The 21,635-nt window shown below is 44.5% G+C and overlaps 1 protein-coding gene across 2 annotated transcripts in view; it reads right to left on the bottom strand.

Moving 5' to 3' along the window:
- Positions 1-21,635, bottom strand: part of Slc41a2 (solute carrier family 41 member 2) — a 124,318-nt gene that overhangs the window by 87,096 nt on the left and 15,587 nt on the right. For both annotated transcript variants that reach the window (XM_036169912.1, XM_036169910.1), the window contains exons 2-3: positions 11,807-12,521; positions 7,859-7,966 (exon numbers count right to left, since the gene is read on the bottom strand). In XM_036169912.1, the coding sequence (XP_036025805.1) occupies positions 7,859-7,966; positions 11,807-12,358 (660 nt within the window). In that variant the 5' untranslated portion in view covers positions 12,359-12,521. The remainder of the gene's footprint in view (positions 1-7,858; positions 7,967-11,806; positions 12,522-21,635) is intronic.

Below are 21,635 nucleotides of genomic sequence, written 5' to 3'. Positions count from 1 at the left end.
CGCACAAACTCAGCCTCACATGTGTGAGATCAGCTTCTCTAGGTGACGACTATGATCACAGCTCAGTGCCACTAGCTAGCACTTTTCCATCTACTAACTAGTTGTTTTACCCTTTTCAGGTAAAGAGAATGTAGAGTGACTATAAAGTGAATCTTCTGTCATTCTCTGGCAATTAGCTCTAGGTCCTACCAACTTCACCACATCTTCTGGTGCCACCATAACCCAAATCAACACCACTTTCAGCCTACATTACAGCAACAGACTGGACACTTTGCCCATGTTTCAACCCAACAATCAAAACAATCTGTTAGCCGGGTGGTGGTGACGCACATCTTTAATCTCAGCACTCAGGAGGCAGAGGCAGGCCTCTGTGAGTTCAAGGCCAGCTTGGGCTATAGAGCGAGATCCAGGACAGGCTCCAAAACTACACAGAGAAACCCTGTCTCGAAAAAACAAAAACAAACAAACAAACAAACAAAAAAACCAATCTGTTAAGACTGACTATTAGGTCACATCACTCCTCTGCTCAAAACCTTCCACTGGGCCCCAACTCACAAAGCAGTCAAGTCCTTACCAACAGGCCACAAGACCTTTGTCAGCTGTCGTCCCTTCTCCCCCCCCCCCCGCCCCGCCCCACCTAGCTCGCCAACCTTGTGTTCTAAGATCTCCCCTCTCTCACCTGGCCCCAACCCCAGGGGCTTCCAGTGTTGTTTAACACAAGGCCTCTTAAACCGTAGTATACTTTGTACCAACATCTGGAGAACTTCTTTAACTTTTTCAGATGTATTTTATGTATGTGCATGTTTTGCTGCATTTAAGTATGTGCAGCACAGGAACACAGGGCTCAAAGGTCAGAGGAGGGTGTCTAGACCCAGAAACTGGAGCTCCAAACACCAGTTTGGAAACTGGTTTACAAACAACATGGAGTTGTAAACCACCATGTGGGTGCTGGGAACCTGCCTCAGGTCCACTGCAAGAGCGGCCAGTGCTTGCAATCGCTGAGCCGTCTCTCCAGCCCCTAGAGAGTCCATTTTAAGACCGGTTACTAGCTGTACATTGGTTCAGTAGTTTTGGAATGGTTCCAAAATTTAACATTTCTAACAGACTGCTGGTGCTGACATTAAAATACAATACTTCAACAAATACCCACCTGAGCCAGGATATGGTGGTGGCACACACCTTTAATCCCAGCACTAGGGAGGCAGAGGCAGAAAGATCACTGAGTTCAAGGATTGTCTGGTTTACAGAGAGAATGGCAGGACATTCAGGCCTAGACAGAGAAACTGTTTCAAAAAAAAAAAAAAAATGGGGGCTGGAGAGATGGCTCAGAGGTTAAGAGCACCGACTGCTCTTCCAGAGGTCCTGAGTTCAATTCCCAGCAACCACATGGTGGCTCACAAAAATAAAATGGGCTGAGAGATGATGGTTCAGCAGTTAAGAGCACATTACAGAGGACCAGAGTTCAGTTCCCAGCATCCACATCAGGCAAATGAGACACGCTCTTCTGGCTTCCAGGGCACCTACATACACATGGCATGCCTCTACAGACACTCACACACAGGAAGACTATCCACCTAGCATATCGACAACTTAGCCTCTGTCCCTTGCATAGTCTGGAATGTTCCTATCTCAGCCCCAGACCCCCACTTTCTTATTTCATTTACATTATGACTGAAATATCTGTAGTGACACAATTCATTCTCTGCTCCATCCCTCTCTTCCTCCCTTGACCCCTCTCTCCAGGGTGCCACTATGTAGGAATTCACTATACAGACCAGGATGATCTTGAATTCACAGGATCCACCTGCCTCTGCCTCTGCTAGGATTAAAGGCATATGCCTCCAAGTCCGACCTATTGACATAATTCTTAACCTAACAGCATAGTAACTGCCCTACCTCCGCAAAGACAAGCTCTGGTTGATGCCTCAACTAGGGACCTCAGTGACAGGATTCCTCCTAGTCCTGGGCTTCTACACCATTTTGAAACTCTCCTCTCTAAAATAGGAACAGAAAACCTAATATATCCAGACTCATGAGGAAAATATTTAGTACAAAATAGAGACACCACAGCAAAATTTTAAAAATGATTAAGACCAAGCTTTCTCACACCTGCAATCCCTGCATGCAGGAGGCAGAGGCAGAAGACAGTAAGTGCCAGACCAGCCTGCTAGACATGCTGAGTTCCAAGTTAGCCAAGGCTGTATTGTGAGACCCTGACTGTCCTAGTTAGGGTTACTATTGCTGTGATGAAACACCAGGACCAAAGCAACTTGGAGAAGAAAGGGTTTATTTGGCTTACACTTCCACAGCACTGTTCTTCACTGAAGGAGGTCAGGAAAGGAGCTCAAGCAGGGCAGGAACCTGGAGACAGGAGCTGATGCAGAGGCCATGGAGGAGAGCTGCTTACTGGCTTGCTCCCCATGGCTTTCTCAGCCTGCTTTCTTGTAGAACCCAGGACCAGGTCCAGGGGTGGTAACACCTTCAATGGGCTGGTCTCTGTCCCACTGATGAATAATTATTGAAAAATGTCCTACAGCTGGATCTTATGGAGGCGTTCTCTCAACTGAGGCCCCCTCCTTTCAGATGACTCTAGCTTGTGTCAAGTTGACATAAATCTAGTCCACACTGTCTTGAAACCCATCCCCTCCAAAAAAAAAAAAAAAAAAAAAAGATTCACTTCTGTGAGACTTAACATTAACATGTGGATTAAAGATAGCAAATCTTATTTAAAATACATTCTTTTTTAACTGGATTCCCTACAGCATGCCTATTTCAAGACAGAGTGGCAGAGTTTATCTGTTGCGAGTCTAAACTAGACAGGGCTCAAGAATAACAAATGCTTCTAGAACAATTTTCTTTGAGGTAACAGAACCAAACTTCACTATTCCTGGAGGGTGGTCAAGTTGCTTAAATGCTTGCATGCTTAACTGCGTTTATCAGAACAAAGTCCACTTTGCACCATCGTCTAGCTCCCTCCCAGGAACATGCGTCCTCCCCAAATGCGTACACTCTGGTTGTTCAAGACCTCTCTCTCCTCAGTTACTCCTGAAAGACACCTCCTGGACTCGAGTCTAGGCAACCCTCATGTTCTTCCTCAAAACCACAGTAAAAACCACACATGCTTTTTGGTTTTCCTCTTAAAGGCAAAGGCCGGGGTATAACCAACACACATTCCATCTGGATGCCAAATGAGCAAGTGGTAAAACCCAAACTCAGCATGTCAGTCAATGTCACTATTAAATAATAAGGTGCTGGAATAATGAATAAGCATGAAATTTAAATTGTAAGCATTTATCAAAATTTCATTATTAGACTGATGTAAGAAATCATGTGTGTGTGTGTGTGTGTGTGTGTGTGTGTGTGTGTGTGTGTGTGCGCGCGCGCGCGCGCGCAGTTGCACATGCCTGCTGTGTGTACATGCACTCAGAGGCCAGGGCACAACTTCAGATGTCATTTCCCAGGTGTCATCCACTTTGTTTGGGTTTGGTTTGTTTGTTTGTTTTGTTTTTCGAGACAGGGTTTCTCTGTGTAGCTTTGAGCCTTTCCTGGAACTCACTCTGTAGCCCAGGCTGGCCTCGAACTCCAGAGATCTGCCTGCCTCTGCCTCCGCCTCCCCAGTGCTGGGACTACAAATGTGCTCTGCCACATCTGGCTTTTAAAAAACAGGTTCTGAACCCCACACAAATGCATACACTTGCAAGGCAGGTGTTATGCCCACTGGGCTACCTTTCCAGCCCTGAAACTTATTTTTTTTTTTATTTTAAGAGTTGTAAATGCATTTATTGTATCACATCATCACTTGAGAAAAATGTATCTTTAAACTTTGGGTTTGAAAATACAACACAGGAACAGAAGGGGAAGAAAAGAATGAGTTTCTACCTATGTGTCAGCACCGGGCCAGTTTCGGAGTCTTTTCAAAAGTGAAATAAGAGACTTTAATTGTTGTACGCCATGGAAGAAACACCCACCCTCTTCCAAGCACCTTTGGTTACTCCGGAAGTTTCCAGAAAAACAACCACTTTCTCTGTGGGCAGTGAATGGCTGCTAGCAAGTGCTGTCATGCCCATACTGTTTTACAGACTATTAAGGGTCTCCTCCAGTCATCCTTTGAAATGTACAGCTTCTCTTCCACATTGGTTTTCTATGGTCATTGTGGTGAGGGGTGTGGAGGGATTGCCTGGTTTTCCTTCCTCTCTTCCTTTTTTTGAGGCAGCGTCTCACTATGTAGTTCTGGCTGTCCTGGAACATCTATGTAGACCAGGATAGCTTTGAACTCATAAAATCCAGGTCTCCCGAGGGCTGGTATTGAAGGCATATGCCACCATGCCTGGCTGGTTGCTCGGTTTTACTTCATGAGACAGGTTCTGATGATAAAATCTGAGCTGGACTGACTTGCCATGTAGCCTTGGCTACCTTCAGACACATGTCCTGATTCAGCCTCCTAAGTCTCACAGGCACCCACCACCAAGCCTAGCTCCACCTGCTCGGGGTTTGGCTGTTGTTGTTTCTTTCTTTCGTCTTGCTTTTAGATTTTATTTATTTTATGTGTAAAAGTGTTTTCCCTGTGTGGTAGTTTGAATAAGAAAGGCCTCATAGACTCATATTCGAATGCTTAGTCACCAGGGAGTGGCACTATTGGAGAGGATTAGAAGGATTAGGAGGTGTGGCCTCACTGGAGGAAATGTATCACTGTGGGTGGGCTCTGAGATTTCAAAAGCCCATGACAAGCTCAGTCTCTGTCTATGGATCAGGTCGTAGCTCTCAGCTATCACTCCAGAACCTGTCTGCATGCCACCAACTCCCCACCATGATGATAATGGACTAAACCTCTGAAACTGTAAGCAAGTCCTCAGTTACATGCTTTCTCTTCTAACCGTTGGTCATGGTGCGCCTTTACAGCAATAGAGCAGTGACTGAGGCAGCCCTCTTAGATGCATATATACCACATGTATGCGCTCAGAGGTCAGAAAGGGCACCAGATCCCCTGGAACTGGACTTAGATGATTGTAAACCACCATGTTGGTGCTGAGAATCAAAAGCAGGTCCTCTGTAAAAGCAACAAGTACTCTTTTAACTCCTGAGCCATCCATCTGTCTAGCCCCTTGGTAGTATTTTGTTTTGTGCACTGTCTTTCTACCTTAATCTCATGACAATCCCCCCAAGCCTTAGCCTCCTGAATGCTATGATTTCAGGGTTTTCCAAGTGCAAATAGAAACCTGAGGTGGGAGTAGAGGAGACACAAACCTTAGGCCAGGGTCTGGCTCCACAATAACCATGTTCCAGAACAGAACCAGGAAAATCATGAATTCTAAATGTTAGGTTGGACTTTCAGATCTTAATAGAAAAATTATTCCCAGGTGGTGGTGGCGCATGCCCTTGGTCCCAGCAATTGGGAGGCAGAGGCAGGTGATTCTCTTGAGTTCTAGGCCAGCCTGGTCTACATAGTGAGTTTCAGGACAGCCAAGGCCACACAAAGCCTGTCTCAAAAAACCAAAACAAAAACAAAAAAAGAAAGTAAAATTTTTAAAGTTGTCAAGTTTATTTAATCTTAAACTATGTAAATATATGCCATATAAAACTCCACTGTGTTCTTGCCCCAAGCCCAACTGTTATATCCAAGCTGGGCATGGTGGAGCACATCTGTAATCCCAGCACTCAGGAGGCAGAGACAGGTAGATCTCTCTGAGTTTGAGGCCAGCCTAGTCTACACATTGAGTTCCAGGACAGCCAGGGCTATATAGAGACCCTGTCTGAAAAACAAACCAAAACAACAAAGACCTATGGAGAATGCTTATGAAGAGTTGACACTGGGGCTAGTTGCTCCTGCAGAGAAAGCAGGTTCAATCCCAGCTCCTATGAAGCTGCTCACAACCATCTGTAACTGCAGTTCCAAGGAAGCTGATGCCCTCTTCTGGCCTCTGGGGGCACTACATACACATGTTGTACATGTGTACATTCAAGCAAGGTATTTACACATACAATTCTTTAATTAAAAAAAAAAACCCGTTGACATTATTACACTGATTAAATGAGGTTTGAAGAATGGCCTTCTACACTCAGATCCTGATATGACTGATTCACATCATCCTCTCAGAAGGCTGAGCTCCTTCACCACACGACCTGCCTTTATTTTCTTCACTCCTCTATGGATGTCTGAAATGATCTGTTATGGGGATCTTTGGAATAAGCACCTCAGCACCAATCAGAGTGAAAAAGAAGAGATGTTGTCACCAGTGGACCGAAGCCAGGGCAGTTCCTAAAGGCTTCAATCCCAGGTCTGGTTTGTATTCTCATTTTCTACTCTAAAACCAAGAAGTGGGGCAGGCAAGCAAGCAAGATTTTATAGAAGCATGCATGGCGGTCAGCAGGTTGTTAAGGGCAACAACCCGTTGTTTCAGGTATTTTTCCAGGTCATTCTGTTTCAGGTGGCAAGTGAAGTCATGCTTGGCAAACGGGCAGTATAAGCTGTGCTTTAAGTAAATCACTAGATAAATCAGCATCTAACAATTGGTCTTTTTTTTTTTTTTTACTTCAGATTTATGTCAATTTTATGCCTGCACTGTCATTCACGTATATTAATTGTCATGCCAGGTGTGATGGTGCACACCTTCAATCCCAGCACTTGGGAGGCAGAGGCAGGAAGATCTCTTAAGTTTAAGACCAGTTTGAATTACATAATAATGAGTTTGAGACCAGCCAGAGCTATAGAAGATACACTAGCAAGCGAGAGAGAGAGAGAGAGAGAGAGAGAGAGAGAGAGAGAGAGAAGGAAAGAAAAAGAAAAAGAAAGAATATTCAGCATTACTTATTTACTTATGAGTATTTGCCTCATATATGCATACCACATGCTTGGTGCCTGAAGGCCAGAAGAAGGCATTGGATCTCCTGGAACTGGAGTTTTGGATAGTTGTGTCCTGCCCTGTGGTGAGAACTGAAATCAAGTCCCACACAAGTAAGTGCTCTTACCCTGAGCCATTCTCCAGCTCCCATCATATCTTTCTACAACGACAGACCATTAGAAAGTGTTTACATATCCAATAATGGATGATAAATCAACGCCAGGGTTATAGACTATAAAAGGATATAGCCATGTACACGTTGGCACATGCCTTTAATGCCAGCACTTAGGAGGCAGAGGCAGGAGGATCTCTGTGAGTTCAGGGCCAGCCTGGTCTATATAGTAAATTTGAGACCCTATCTGGGGGGGTAAAAAGCACTATATATACAATCTGTCAAATTATAGAAGAGAACACACACACACACACACACACACACACACACACACAAAACTGGAAAAAAAAAAGGCTGGGTGGTGGTGGCACACGCCTTTAATCCCAGCACTCAGGAGGCAGAGGCAGGTGGATCTCTGTGAGTTCGAGGCCAGCCTGGGCTACCGAGTGAGTTCCGGGAAAGGCACAAAGCTACACAGAGAAACCCTGTGTGCAAAGCTACACAGAGAAACCCTGTCTCGGAAAACAAACAAACAAACAAACAAACAAACAAACCACAACCACCACAACAAAAAACAACAACAGAGAATACATAGGATTCCAGCTCTGTTTTCAACTCTACCAACCACACACCCATATACACTCTCAGAATTTGCCTATCCCATGCATTGCACTCTAATAAAAGCTGCTAGCATGGCCGGGCATCAAAGGGGGCAGACATATTGCTGCCTCTGGTGATAAGGAAAAGCAGGCCTATATTCTCAGAGGAGAGAACCCCAAGAATTTTCAGGGCACAACTCTGAGGTCCAGAGACTTACCAAACAAAGAAAACAACTCACTTATCATACAGGCTCTTCTAAGGAGAGGAAAATAAGTAATACATGTGCTAGGGAGTAGGGAAATCTTACTGCAGTGGATAATCGAGAAGCCAGTGTCATTTCCAAGTTCCCTTTGAGACCAAGAAGTGCAGGGACTAAGATGAAGACTTCGGTCACATTCTTGAATACCTCCCAGTGCTGTGGAACAAAGAAAACAACCACTCTTCAGAACAAGGACATTTCTAAAGACCCTAGGGTTTATTTCTCCTTTCTTGTTGTTGCTGTCACTGCTACTGAGACAGGTATCACCACGTGGCCCTGGTTGGCCTGAAACTCAGAGACCTGCCTGCCTCTGTCTCCTGAGTGCTGGGATTGAGGTGTGCACCACCACAGTCTGGCTTTGCTTCCATGTTTTAAAGGACAGCACAGGTTATCTAAATCAGCGAACATGTACCCTCCTGAGGTCAGGATCAGAGTGACTTGAGAAGATTTGGTTGGTGTTGGCTTAACATCTGACATCACTCCATCCCATTCTACAGCTAACACTAACAACTACCACTACTTGAGGCTCTTAAGAGTTACTGTGTCTGGTTGGGGATTTAGCTCAGTGGTAGAGTGCTTGCCTAACAAGCGCAAGGCCCTGGGTTCGGTCCTCAGTTAAAAAAAAAAAAAAAAAAAAAAAGAGTTACTGTGTCATACTTTTTTCTTTATTTGGCAGTACTCAAGATGGAGGAGCCCACAGCTATCACATACTAGGCAAGCACTCTACCACTGAGCCACATACCAGCCCTTGAGTTTTTAAGACCGCTCAGGCTGGCCATTAACTCACTATTGTAGCCCAGCCTTAAACTTGTGATCCTCATGCCTCTGCATCCCAAATGCTAGATGCCAGATATGTACCACCATTCCCAGTTACTTTATCATTTCATGGTGACAGAGTCCATGTAGCTAACGGTTAAGAGCTCAGGTTATGGGACTGGGTCATCTGGAATTGAGTCTGGGTTCCAGCACTACTTAGAAAAACGTCACAAGAAAATTACACTGTTGTTATTAAGTTTACAGATGAGGAGTGACATTTCCAAGGTCAAAAAAGAAAAGAAAAAAGAAAGGAAAGAAGGAAGGAAGGACAAAGGAAAAAGAAAGAAAGAAAGAAAACACTGAAAGTTAACACCTGAAGCAACTCATAGTCCTAGGTTCTGATCCTCATTTTAAGGTAAGAAGCTAAGGGAAGTGTAACACAGGATCATAAAACCACCACCAAACTGGAAATGCATCTTTTAACACAAGGTGTCACTCTGTAGCTCCAGCTGTCCTCAACTCCCTATACAACAGAACAGGCTGCTTTCAAGCCTGGGATGCTCCTGACTCAGCTTCCCCATGGTGTGCCACCACGCCCAGGGAAACAAAACTCATGCCTCTAGGGATGGATCTCTCACAGCTGGCTGGGATCCTGGAGGAGTCGGATCTCAGAGATGTCACTGTCTCCATCTAATAAATGAAGATGGCAATAAATGGCCTCAGAAAAACACCATAAATATACAATAATGATTTCCTAAGTATAGAATCTGTTTTGTGTGATGGAAAAAACCCACAAATGAACTGTAGTATCAGGGCATAATATCATGAATATCAATATCAATACAATTAATGTAACTAATGACTATCATAAATATAGTTAGTGAATGAATAATGTGAGTGTAATCAAGGAATACCACAAATGTAATATCATGAGTGTAATTAAAAAAAATAAATTAAAAAAAAGGAAGAACGCTGGGCAGTGGTGGCACACGTCTTTAATCCCAGCACTCGGGAGGCAGAGGTAGGCGGATCTCTGTGACTTCGAGGCCAGCCTGGTCTCCAAAGCAAGTTCCAGGAAAGGCGCAAAGCTACACAGAGAAACCCTGTCTCAAGAGAAAAAAAAAAAAGACAGAAAGGAAAATACCATAAAGTTAACAGATATAAAATTGCTTCCTAAACTGAAAAGATCATATGACTGCTTAATAACACTGAGGGGTAGTTTACAAATGCAATTAAAATGGGATTATCCAGCAGGAGACTTCATGATCTGGCATATCTATCTACTCACGGCAGAGAGACCTTTGTCACTGGTAACACGTGAGAAAGGCAGAAGAAAATCCATCAGCTAAGCAGGGAAACAAGACCCTGGTGTTGGCCTATAAAGTCGCTCTGGGGTTGCTCCAGATAAAAGAAGACCTGGGACCTAGAGAGTCAGACACCCCATTCATCTTCCTCAGACCCCGGTGGGAATCCATCTGGGGTTCAAAGCTAGTATGGGCGTGTGAAAAGCACTGGCTAGGTGGGTCAAGGCACCTGTCGACAAGCCCAACTACCCAAGTTCTACCCCGACCCCACAGAGAAGGGGAAGGCAACTCCTGTAAGTTGTCCTCTGACCTCCACATGTGCACCATATGCACACACGCAGTAAGCACAAGTGTGAATGTGTTTCAGTCACTGGGGACAGGATTGAAGAAGACCTGCCTGACATAAGAGGCCCTGGGCACTATCTCCAGCACCACACAAAAATGAAGGTGGAGGAGGTGGAGGAGGAGGAGGTGGTGGAGGAAAAGGAGGAAGAGGTGGAGGAGGAGGAGGAGATGGAGGATCAAGACAAAGAGGAGGAGCATTTTGGGTGTGGAGATAGGCAACAGAAGTCAGTCATTATTTTAGCACTACATTGTCTGAACACACTTTAATGAGCATGTGGAAGTGTTTTTTTTTTAATTTTAAAACAGAGTATTTCAACATACTCCTTGCTTACTGAGCTTTTACTTGGTTTATTTTGGGGTTTATAATAAAGAGTTACTTTCTTTGGAATGTGGGTTCAATCCACAGCATGGAAAAAAAAACAACAATGTTTTGTTTTTCTTTTTTAACTTCTAAAAGAGAAGTTAGCAAAGATAACAAGAGGTCTCAGGTCATTCACTTCACAAAGGAACAAATTAAATCTAAAATAACGCTTGAATGCTGGAGATATTGCTCAGGCTCCTTCCACACACAATGCTCCACTCTCAGCACGGCAAAGATAAATGCTTGAGATATGTATCCTATGTCAAGCATCTGAATAAAAAAAAGTGGCGGTGGGAGCACACCTGTAATCCCAGCACTCGGAGGCAGAGAGAGGCAGGCGGATCTTTGTGAGTTCGAGGTCAGCCTGGTCTACAGAGCGAGATCCAGGAAAGGCACAAAGCTACACAGAGAAACCCTGTCTCGAAAAACCAAAAAAAAAAAAAAGTGAAGTCAAACTGGATGTGGGCACACACCTCTAACCCTAGGTTGGGGGCATAAGGCAGGAAAGACTAAATTCAAGGCCAGTGAAAGCTAGACAGTGAGACCCATTGAAAGAGGAAGACGATGAAGGAAGAGAGGAAAAGAGGAAGAAGGGGAGAGAAGGGTAGGGAAGGAGGGGTTAGAATGAGTAAAGCATAAGAACCTAGATTCAATCCTCAGAACCTATGTTTTAAAAAAGAAAGCCTCTTGAGAGTGATAGCACATGCCTGTAATCCCAGCACTCAGGAGGCAGAGGCAACTGGATCTCTGTGGGTTCAAGGCCAGCCTGGGCCATCCAGGATAGACAGGGTGATATAGAAATTCCTGTTTCAAATTAATCAATTAATTAAAAAAAACCCAGAAAGCCAAGCATGGAGGCACAAACAATCCCAATGCTGAGGAGGCCGAGATAGGCCGGGCCTTGAAGTTTCACTGGCTGCCAGCTGAGTCAGCAACTTCCAGGTAAAAGTGAGAGGCCCTGCCTCACAAAACAAGGTGGGAAGCATGTAAGGAAGCACATGAGCATGCACGCGCACACACACACACAAATGAACCTAAAGACTGGGGAGATGACTCAGCGGTTAAGAGCACTAGTTGCTCTTCCAGAGGTCCTGAGTTTAAACCCCAGCAACCACATGGTGCCTCACAGCCATTTGTAATGAGAGCTGACGCCCTCTTCTGGTATATAGACAGACCGTATACATAATAAATAAATCTTTAAACAACAACAAAAAAAAGATGAACACTCACCTGTACTACGTCCAAAACCATGCCGGCAGAAACTGTTCCAAAGCCAGCCAGCAAGAATGGCACGAGAATCTGCAGAGCCATGATGCCACTGGACTCCCTCGGAAGCTTCTGGTTTGTTTCCACAATAACATCATCGCCCTCACTGGACAGATCTTCGTCCTGTAGCATGGCGGTGGTTTCTGAAGCCTCCCTTTCATCACAGTAGTTATAGCCGGCGTAGTCGTCATACTTGGGGCTGCAGCTGGCTGGAGCGTGCCCGCTGCTGCCGTGCAGGGCCTGCTCCGAGAACTCATGGTAGTCCAGGTGTGGCTCTGATCTCTTGCTGAAGGTCTGCGCTGCACCTGACAATCCTTCCTGCCAAATGCCATTTGCCTTTTTATGCCTGTCTTCCTGGTTTTTCTGGTAAATGACTGGCACCATGCTTAAAAGCAAGTTTAAAAACTTGTCAGACTGAATTGTGTTTAAATTTAAAGTCCAGTCTACAAAGCCTCCTCCAGTATCTGGACTGCCACTTGTCTTGTGAGTGACAGATCTTCCTTTACTGTGAGTCATACTGTCATCACAGAAAGCCCGGTATCCTTCGGACTCAAGCCTCGTGAAGCATAGCAGAACCAAAGCCACACCAGCACTGGCCAAAATTAAGCCATCGGCTTTGCTGTGTAGAAAATGTTCCCACTAGTAAAAAACATTCAGAAGTTCCAGAGAGGAGTTCAATCTGCAAAGAAAGAAAATAAAATTTAAAACGTCAATTAAATACACTTATACTGATTTTCACACAAGTACAGGAGTCACACTCTATTCTATGAGTTGGATGCAGATCTGTTTTGTGACATACAAGTGGACTTTAACAATATACAATGCAGAGCTGGGCATCGGTGGCACACGCCTTTAATCCCAGCACTCAGGAGGCAGAGCCAGGAGGATCTCTGTGAGTTTGAGGCCAGCCTGGTCTACACAGTGAGTTCCAAGCCAGCCAGGATTACACAGTGAGACCCTGCCTCAAAAATGAAACAAACAAACAAAATGCAGAAACGTTTTGTAACTTTCTTGGTTAAAAGCGTTTTTTTTTATTTTTGTATACTTCATGTAACTGGAGCTGGTATGAGGTCTTTGACTGCCTCTGAAATTCTACAGTGATACATTTAAGAATGCAGTAATTGCAAGCCAGGGGCGGTGGTGGCCCACGCCTTTAATCCCAGCACTTGGGAGGCAGAGCCTGGCGGATCTTTGTGAGTTCGAGGCCAACCTCGACTACAGCCTGAGATCCAGAAAAGGCGCAAAGCTACAGAGAAACCCTGTCTCAAAAAACCAAAAAAAGGAAAAAAAATGCAGTAATGGTATCTGCTGGAGTAGAACTAAGAAGGCCAACGTAGAGACCCTCTTTCTAACAAAACCAAAAAGAGGAGGAGGAGGAAGAGAGGGGACAGCTCCAATTACCATGGAGAGAACTCAAAATTAAATGGTGCTTGTTTCTAGTTTTGGCACCAAAATAAATAAATAAATATCTAAGCCACTTAGACGTATCAACATAAAAGACACAATAAAGTATACATCATTATACTCACTAATTGTAAATACTAACTAATAAGCCATATTCCTTTACTTAAAGGTTATTACACATTCCTCATTAAACTATGAAGAGATTAGCTGGGCGGTAGTGGTACTTGCCTTTAATTCCAGCACTCGGGAGGCAGAGCCAGGTGGATCTCTGTGAGTTCCAGGCCAGCCTGGTCTACAGAGTGAGACACAGGACAAGCACCCAAAAAGGAATCATCTATCATTCTTACATACAAAAAGAAAACACATTAAATTGACTTAAGAATATATTCTTTTGATTATTTATGAAATAACTGATAAATACTCAGTCCTCCATTTTGTATGCCAACCAAAACAAAGATGGTAATGCCCTTCCATGATCCTCAAGTCTGCTCTGATCTATCATCCCCAAGTAGGTCTCTGTGGGCTGGCTAGTGACTGCAGACTCAAAAGACAAACAGATTGCTACTGTAACTAGTCACCAACTGGTAGAGCCTAACTGCATCATGGCCGTGTCTATCACAAAGGATCTAGAGGCCTCAGATGTTTCTCAGGAACACCCAGGCTGTCGTACACTTCCACAGAATCAAAGGTCAGAGCCTGCCATTGATCTGATACAGGACACATGGCCCACTGCCTACTACACTGCTCACATACCAAGCTAGACTGTACTGTTGACTTAAAGACACTTTCATTCTCCAATGCGTCCTCTCCTGGGGTGGTGTCAGACCACAGGACTGACAAGAGGAGAAACAAATGGGGGGTCTGTAGGATAAACAGGTGCTGCGAGGGCCTGGCTTACCTGTTTCATTGTCCCTCTGTTTTAACACTGGGGAGATCTGGTAATTCCAGATACAGAACATTCTTACTGCATTGGCTCTAAGACCCCAGGCCTCCTGACTCAGAATATCTATGTCTGTATGGGTCCTGTATTCTTTTTAACTTCCCCAGAGGATTATGGTACTGTACTGACTTCCTATGGAGTTACACCAGGAATCTAGTAGCTAGATTAAGTACTACAGTTGGACCTCCATATACCAGGGTTGTTCCATATCTACAAATCCAGTCAATCACAGATGAAAAACGTTTCGGGGAAAGGATATATCTAGGGGCTGGTGATATAGCTCATTGGTGCAGTTCTTGCCTAAACATATGTCCTAGGTTTAAGGGCCAGCACCACAGAAACTGGACTTGGTGGTACATGATGCAATCCTAGCACTAAAGAGGTAGAAGCAGGAGAATCAAAAGTTCAAACTTATCTTCAGATATATGGAGTTCGAGGCCAGCCTGGGCCACATGAGATCATGTCTCAACGTGGGGGGAAGTTCCCTAATGAATATATACTACTGGTTGTTCCTGTCATCAGTCCCTGAACAATACTCAGTCCCTGAGTGAGAATGGCCCCTAGAGGCTCACAGATTTGGATACTTAGGCCCCAGCTGACGAGCTGTCAGGAATCAGGATTGGCCTCACTGCAGGAAGTGTGTCACTGGAGGGTGAGCTTTGAGGCTTCAAAAGCCCATGCCAGGCCAGTGTCTCTCTTTGCCTGCCTGTATGCCGCCAGGCTCCCTGCCCATGCTGGCGTCGAACTCATGGAGATCCGCCTGGCTCTGCCTCCCGAGTGCTGGGATTAAAGGCGTGCGCCACCACCGCCCAGCAATAGATGATTCTAACCTAATTTCATTTGCGGAATAAATGCCCTGTACTATATTCAGGATACCTATAAAATGTTTTTACAGTAAATGTCAACTTTGTCTTTTCATTTTGTTGTTTTAGAGTGTTGACTAACACTCTAAAGCTGTAAGAAAGCCTGACATTAAATGCTTCTTTTATGGTGTCTCTTCATAGCAATAGAACTGTGACTAAGACATGTGCCATTTATATTATTCCAGGTCTTATTAACAATTTCAGTGCTTTTATTTTCTGTAACACTGAGGACTGAGCATGCTTCATACCAGCTGTGTAAACACTCAACCTCTGACCTATCACCCCAGCTGTTCTTACTTTTTTATTTTGAGGCAAAGTCTCACTAAATTGCCCAGGCAGACCTTGAATTTGTAATCCTCCTGCCTCATTCTCCAGAGTAGTTGGAATCACGGGCCTGCACAACCAGGCCCAGATACAGATGACTTCAAAGAGAGAGAGAAGCCAGGTGTGGTGGCGCACACCTTTAGTCCTAGCACCCTGGAGGCAGACTAGCAGATTTCCTTGACTTTGAGGCCAAGCTGGTCTACAGAGTTAGTTCCAGGACTGCCAGGGTTATGTAATGAAACCTGTCTCAAGAAAGGAGGGGCGACGTAAGTCAGAAGCTGCACGTTTCCTGATATCCCTGGTGATTTGCATACACAATCAAGTGTGAGAAGCACTTTCTAATTCATTCAATAACCTGATATACCCTGGATACCAAATGTGAATGTGAACTACTGTTGTGAAACAATCTTTTCGTACACTGTGAAGATGTGTTGCTCTCATTGGTTTAGTAAAGAGTTAAATGGACAATAGCTAGGGAGGAGGTGGTATAAACGGGAGAGCCAGACAGAATGCTGGGAAGATGAAGGCCAGAATCGCCAGCCAGATACAGAGGAAGCAGGACGTATACAAGATGAGGTAACAAGTGATGATCCATGCAGCAGCAAGTAAACTGATGAAAATGGTTTAATTCAAGTTGTAAGAGCTAGTTAGTAACAAGCCTAAGCTATAGGCCAAGCATTTACAATTAACAACAAGTTTCCATGTGGTTATTTGAGAGCTGGCTGGTGAGAGAGAAAAGTCTGCCTACCAATTAGTATGTAAACAGTGTGAATTCACACACAACTAGTCAAAGCAGGAATGGTGATTAGCAGTGGAAGACAACCTGGCATGACCTACTAAAATGGAAGCAGCAGGCACCCTACAACCCTACATCCCTAGAATTCCACCCTGAGCAGCACTTACCCTAAAGAAACCCTGTGTAAAACAAAAAGACAAAAAGACTAGAGAGAGAAAGAATGGCCTGCAATGGATTGTTCCATGACAAGACTCAAGAGAATGGTTTTGTTTGAGGAATGGTATAAAAGCATGGGGCCTTCATGGGTACCACTTATGCAGCTTAAGCTCCATGGTCTTAGCAAGCATTTGAATCATGCATATGTCTTACAAAAGTGCTTGGGTCTAGAGACCTGGCTCAACAGTTAACAGCGCTTGGTGCTCCTGCAGAGAACCCAGGTTCAATTCCCAGCTCCAACATAGCTGCTCACAACCACCTGTCACTCCAGCCCCAGGGGAATCCAACACCCTTTTCTGATCCTCGGACACCAGGCACACACATAGTATACATACATACATGTAGACAAAATGCTCATACTCATAATAACTCTAATTTTTTTAAAGGGTGTTCCAGTGTGAGTGGTGCTGTGGCAGACCTTACCATTAAACCCAAACATTGCTCCCTTCCTATGACAGAATGATGTTCTCTACCTGTTGCCATGGTTTCCTAGACACTAATAAGGATGACACATCTTTATCTCCACTGGCATCAGATCTAACCATGATTCATTTGGGCTGATGGAATAAAGGCAGCAGCCACACAGACCAGGAGGAATAAGCCAACTGATCTGACCCCAGATGGCTACTGTCTTTCTGACACAATGAGAAACTGAAGGTTCCAATCAATGGTCAAGAGCTTCAAAATAACAGTTTCCAAAGATCTGAATCTCAAAAACCAGAACAATTTCTTCAGAAATTTTACCAAGTTAAAATTACTTCCTGGGACCTGGTCAGATGACTCAGCAGCTAAGGGTGATCAGTAGCCCAGCCATGCAACTCTGAGTTAAATTTCTGGAACCCACATAAATGTTGAAGGGGAGAATCAACTCCACAAAACTGTCCTCTGACCTACCTACACACACACACACACACACACACACACACACACACACACAATGATGATGATGATGATGATGATAATAATAATAATAATAATAATAATAGTTACAACAACAATGATGATGATGATAAATAAAAGTTAAAAATACTACACATTTAGGCTTATGGAAAAATTCATTCTATGTTCCCTGAAAGTCTTGCTACAGCTTACCACGAGTAAAAGACTTGTGCCTGGGTGACATAAAGGAGTTTGAATCATGAGACTTTCAGCATTAATGTTAAAATTGTTTCTTTTTGTTGTTGTTTGTTTTGTTTTTTTGAGCTGAGGATCGAACCCAGGGCCTTGTGCTTGCCAGGCAAGCGCTCTATCACTGAGCTAAATCCCCAACCCTAAAATTGTTTCTTTTTAAAAGGGAAAAGAAGTGTGTTCAAGGCCTGGGATACCAGAGCTTCATGCAGTCTTCCTGCCGTCTGTGGGAATGCATCCTGCTCCTTACACTTCCTCAAGTTTGCTTCAGAAGGGTCATGCCAAACTAAACTCACCTGATAGCAAACAAATTACTTCCTTAAAAAAGCTTAACTCCTTTGCTGGGTGGTGGTGGTACATGTACTCAGGAGGCAGAGCCAGGCGGATCTCTGTGAGTTCCAGGAAAGGCACAAAGCTACACAGGAAGACCCTGTCTCGAAAAACCAAAAAAAGAAAAAAAGAAAGAAAAAGCTCAACTCCTTTAATAATATCCACTAAGTACTTAATTGTGTAGAAGGTTCTAGAGACAAGGATTGGCTCTATTTAATTTGCTTTATGCAGTGCCCAAATAGCAGAATAATGCCATGGCTGCTCAATTTTCCTTTAAAGACCCAAATCAAAATAAATGAAAGTCCTCACCAATCAATCAATCTCTCTCTCTCCCTCTTTCTCTCCCTTCCTCTGTCCCTCCCTCCTTCCTTCTTTCCCTCCCTCCCTTTTTTCTTCTCCTTCTCCATCCCTCAATCTATTTTCCCTCCCCTCTCCCCAAGACAAAGTTTTACTGTGTAGTCCAGGCTGGCCAGGAACTCACTATGTAGACCAGGCTACCCTAGTACTCGAAGAGATCTGCCTGGGATTCATGCTGGAACTAGAGGTGGACACCACCAGGCCCAGCCCATTTCTCATTTTTAACCTTTTGATGTCATCATTCTTATCCACTGGACTCCCTACAATGTTTCTCCAGGTTACCTAAACTAACCAAAATCTGCTCTAAGTGTGTGTGTGTGCCCGAGCGTGTGTTCTCCTGAACTGAACACAGGTCCTTGCCCATGCTAGGTAACCCATGCTGGGTAAGCAATCTATCAACTGAGCTATATATTCCCAGACTCCTTTACAGTCCCCTCTGTAGCATGAATCTTAAAAGGTCTTATTAATGAAATCAAACCCGAGGCCAGTTATTGGGGTGAATGCTGGAAGATCAGAGAAGCAGAACAAGCCACAGCTACCTCGCCTTGCTAGTTCCTCAGGCGATCCTGTTTCCTCAGGCTGGAAGCTTCCGAGTCCTCCTCCACACGGATCTCAGCTGAGCTGTGCTCTCAAACCTAAAAGCTTAACTAACTTAGTTCCTGGTCCTCAGGCCTTATATACCTTTCTGCTTTCTGCATCACTCCCTGGGATTAAAGGCTGGAGTTCTGGGATTAAAGGCTGTGTCACCATGCCTAGCTGTTTCTTAAAAGTGGCCTTGAACTCAGAGAGATCCGGCTAGCTCTGCCTCCCAAGTGCTGGGATTAAAGGCGTGCACCACCACCGCCCGACTTCTGCTATGGCTTGCTCTTCCCATTTTCTAGCCACCATTTCTGGCTCTGTTCTAGTGGCTGTCTATTCTCTGACCCCAGATAAATTTATTAGGGTGCACAATATTGTGGGGAACACAATACCATCACACCCCTCACTTCTATACTCTCTACCATATTGTCCCTAACACCCAGAACTTTTGCCTAATTCAAAGGCCCTACTAAAAGTATGCCACTTCAAGAAAATCTCCCAGATTAATGGACAGAGAGTAGAGAACAGAAAACATTAAAATGACCCAAACACAGTTAACATCCCCTTTCACACGGTGTCTCCTTTGATGTTGTGAGTGACCCCTGACAGAAGCAGCTCAGAGGAGGAAGGCTTATCTGGCTCACAGTAGGGAAGACAGGAAGGCAGGAACATGAGGTACATGGCTCAGTGGGATCCAGTCAGGAGGCAGGCAGAGTACATGTGCTCAACCTGATTTCTGTTTTTACTCGATTTGACCCAGTCCACAAAACTGTGCCCCCATATGCCAGGTTTATCTTCCCTCTTCAGTACACATGTCTGGAAATATCTTCATTGTCACACCCAGAAACGTGTTTCCATGGTGATTACAAATCCAAGCAAGCTGACAGTGAAAAATAGCCATTACATCACACTGTTCATAATTTTTATTTCAGGTTTTTGTTTCTCAGACATTATCTCATTATGCAGCCCTGGCTGGCCTGGAACTCTTCACATATACCAGGCTGGCCTCAAACTTGGAGCAAACCTCTTGCCTCTGCCTCCTGAGTGCTGGGATTACAGGTGCATACTACCACATAGAGCCCCGTTTACATTTACTTTGTTTGTTTGTTTTTGTTTTTTGAGACAGCTTTCTCTGTGTAATAGCCCTGGCCATCCTGAACTTGTTCTGTAGACCAGGCTGGCCTCAAACTCACAGAGATAGATCTGCCTGCCTCTGCCTCCTGAGTGCTGAGGTTAAAGGCATGTGCCACCACCACCCAGCTACAATTTTTTAATAACTTGTTAAGAGTTATAAGTATCCATTTAGAGGGCCTGGAGAGATGGCTCAGAGGTTACAAGCATTGGCTGCTCTTCCAGAGGTCCTGAGTTCAATTCCCAGCAACCACAGGGTGGCTCACAACCATCTGTATGAGATCTGGTGCCCTGTTCCGGCCTGCAGGGATACATGCAGGCAGACCACTGAATACATAATTAATAAAAAAAAAATCTTTAAAACAAAAGTATCCACTTAGTCTCCCACTACCAATTCTTATGTGACACAAGATATGACAACACAACAATGTGAAGGAGCTCTCCACCATTCCAAATGTGCTCTTTCTGTTGTCTCTGATGGGCCATGGCATCCAGTTAGAATGTTCAGTCATGGGGGCAGATGTATGACTTTCTTCTGCTGCCGCAGCTCAAGAAAAAAATCTATTCCCAGGCAAAAGTGTAAAGAATGAGGGGCTGAGTCAGCAACTATCCTATGCATATGGATGAATTACAGGGATGTTACAATAATTTATATGCTTTACCCTATCATTATTTTACTCAGATGATTTACAAGTTCTCAGAAATATAAGAATTAATACTCCCCCAAACACTGTCCTGCCTGATTATGTTTACCTCTAACGTGCAATAAAAAACGTGTTCTGCTCCAACACCCACATCAGGTAGCTCAGACTGTCTCTAATAACAGCTCCAAGGGAATCTAACACCTCTAGCTTCCAGGCCCCATGGGCATCTGCACTTACATGCACACACAGGGCACACACACACACACACACACACACACACACACACACTTAAATATTATTCTATTTAAAGGTATTATTTATTTACTTTAAAGAAAAGAGCAGCATCTCCTTTGGGGGCTAAAGTACACAGAACCTGCATCTAAGAAACATCTTGGCTTTGTTAGCTTCAACTGGAACCTTTCCACCTGAACGAAATTCAAGAACTCACAAGTGTGATTAGGTAATTGGAGGTGACGTCAACTTTCTCGACAACGTGGGGAAAACTGAAGAAGCATGAAAGGGCAACAGGCCACCGTACAACACTCTGGGGCCCTGAATGCTGCACAGACAGAAGGCTGAGGTTCTGGTTACTCAACAACAGCCAGTGCCAGCGGACTACCGAAAAATGTCATAGCTGGAAGGCAGGCAAAGCACTTGTAAAACTGTGTTGAAGCCTGAAGAAATAATAGTGAAGACAACAAGCCCTTCGTGTGCTAAATCTCAGACATTTTCAGTGACAGGAGACTCAGAGAAGCCAGTTTTGTTCTCAGGACCATAATCTCCAGCATATTCTCATCCTCTCTGCCTCTGTGTGTGTGTGTGTGTGTGTGTGTGTGTGTGTGTGTGTGTGTGTGTGCGTGTGCATGTGTGTGCGCATGTGTGTGAGAGTGTGTGTGCGCGCGCGCGTGTGTGTGTGTGTGTGCATGTGTATGTGTGAGTGTGTGTGTGTGAGTGTGTGTGTGTGAGAGTGTGTGAGTGTGTGTGTGTGAGAGTGTGTGTGTGCGCGCGTGTGAGTGTGTGTGTGCGTGTGTGTGTGTGTGCGTGTGTGTGAGAGAGAGAGAGAGTGTGTGTGTGTGCGTGTGTGTGAGAGAGAGAGAGAGAGATTTTTTTTTAAAAAGGAAAGATAGCTCAGACATTAAAG

Source organism: Onychomys torridus, chromosome 20, assembly GCF_903995425.1.
Source record: "Onychomys torridus chromosome 20, mOncTor1.1, whole genome shotgun sequence".
Lineage (NCBI taxonomy): Eukaryota > Metazoa > Chordata > Mammalia > Rodentia > Cricetidae > Onychomys > Onychomys torridus.
The sequence above is the reverse complement of the archived record's forward strand: the minus strand, read 5'-3'. Positions and strand labels throughout refer to the sequence as shown.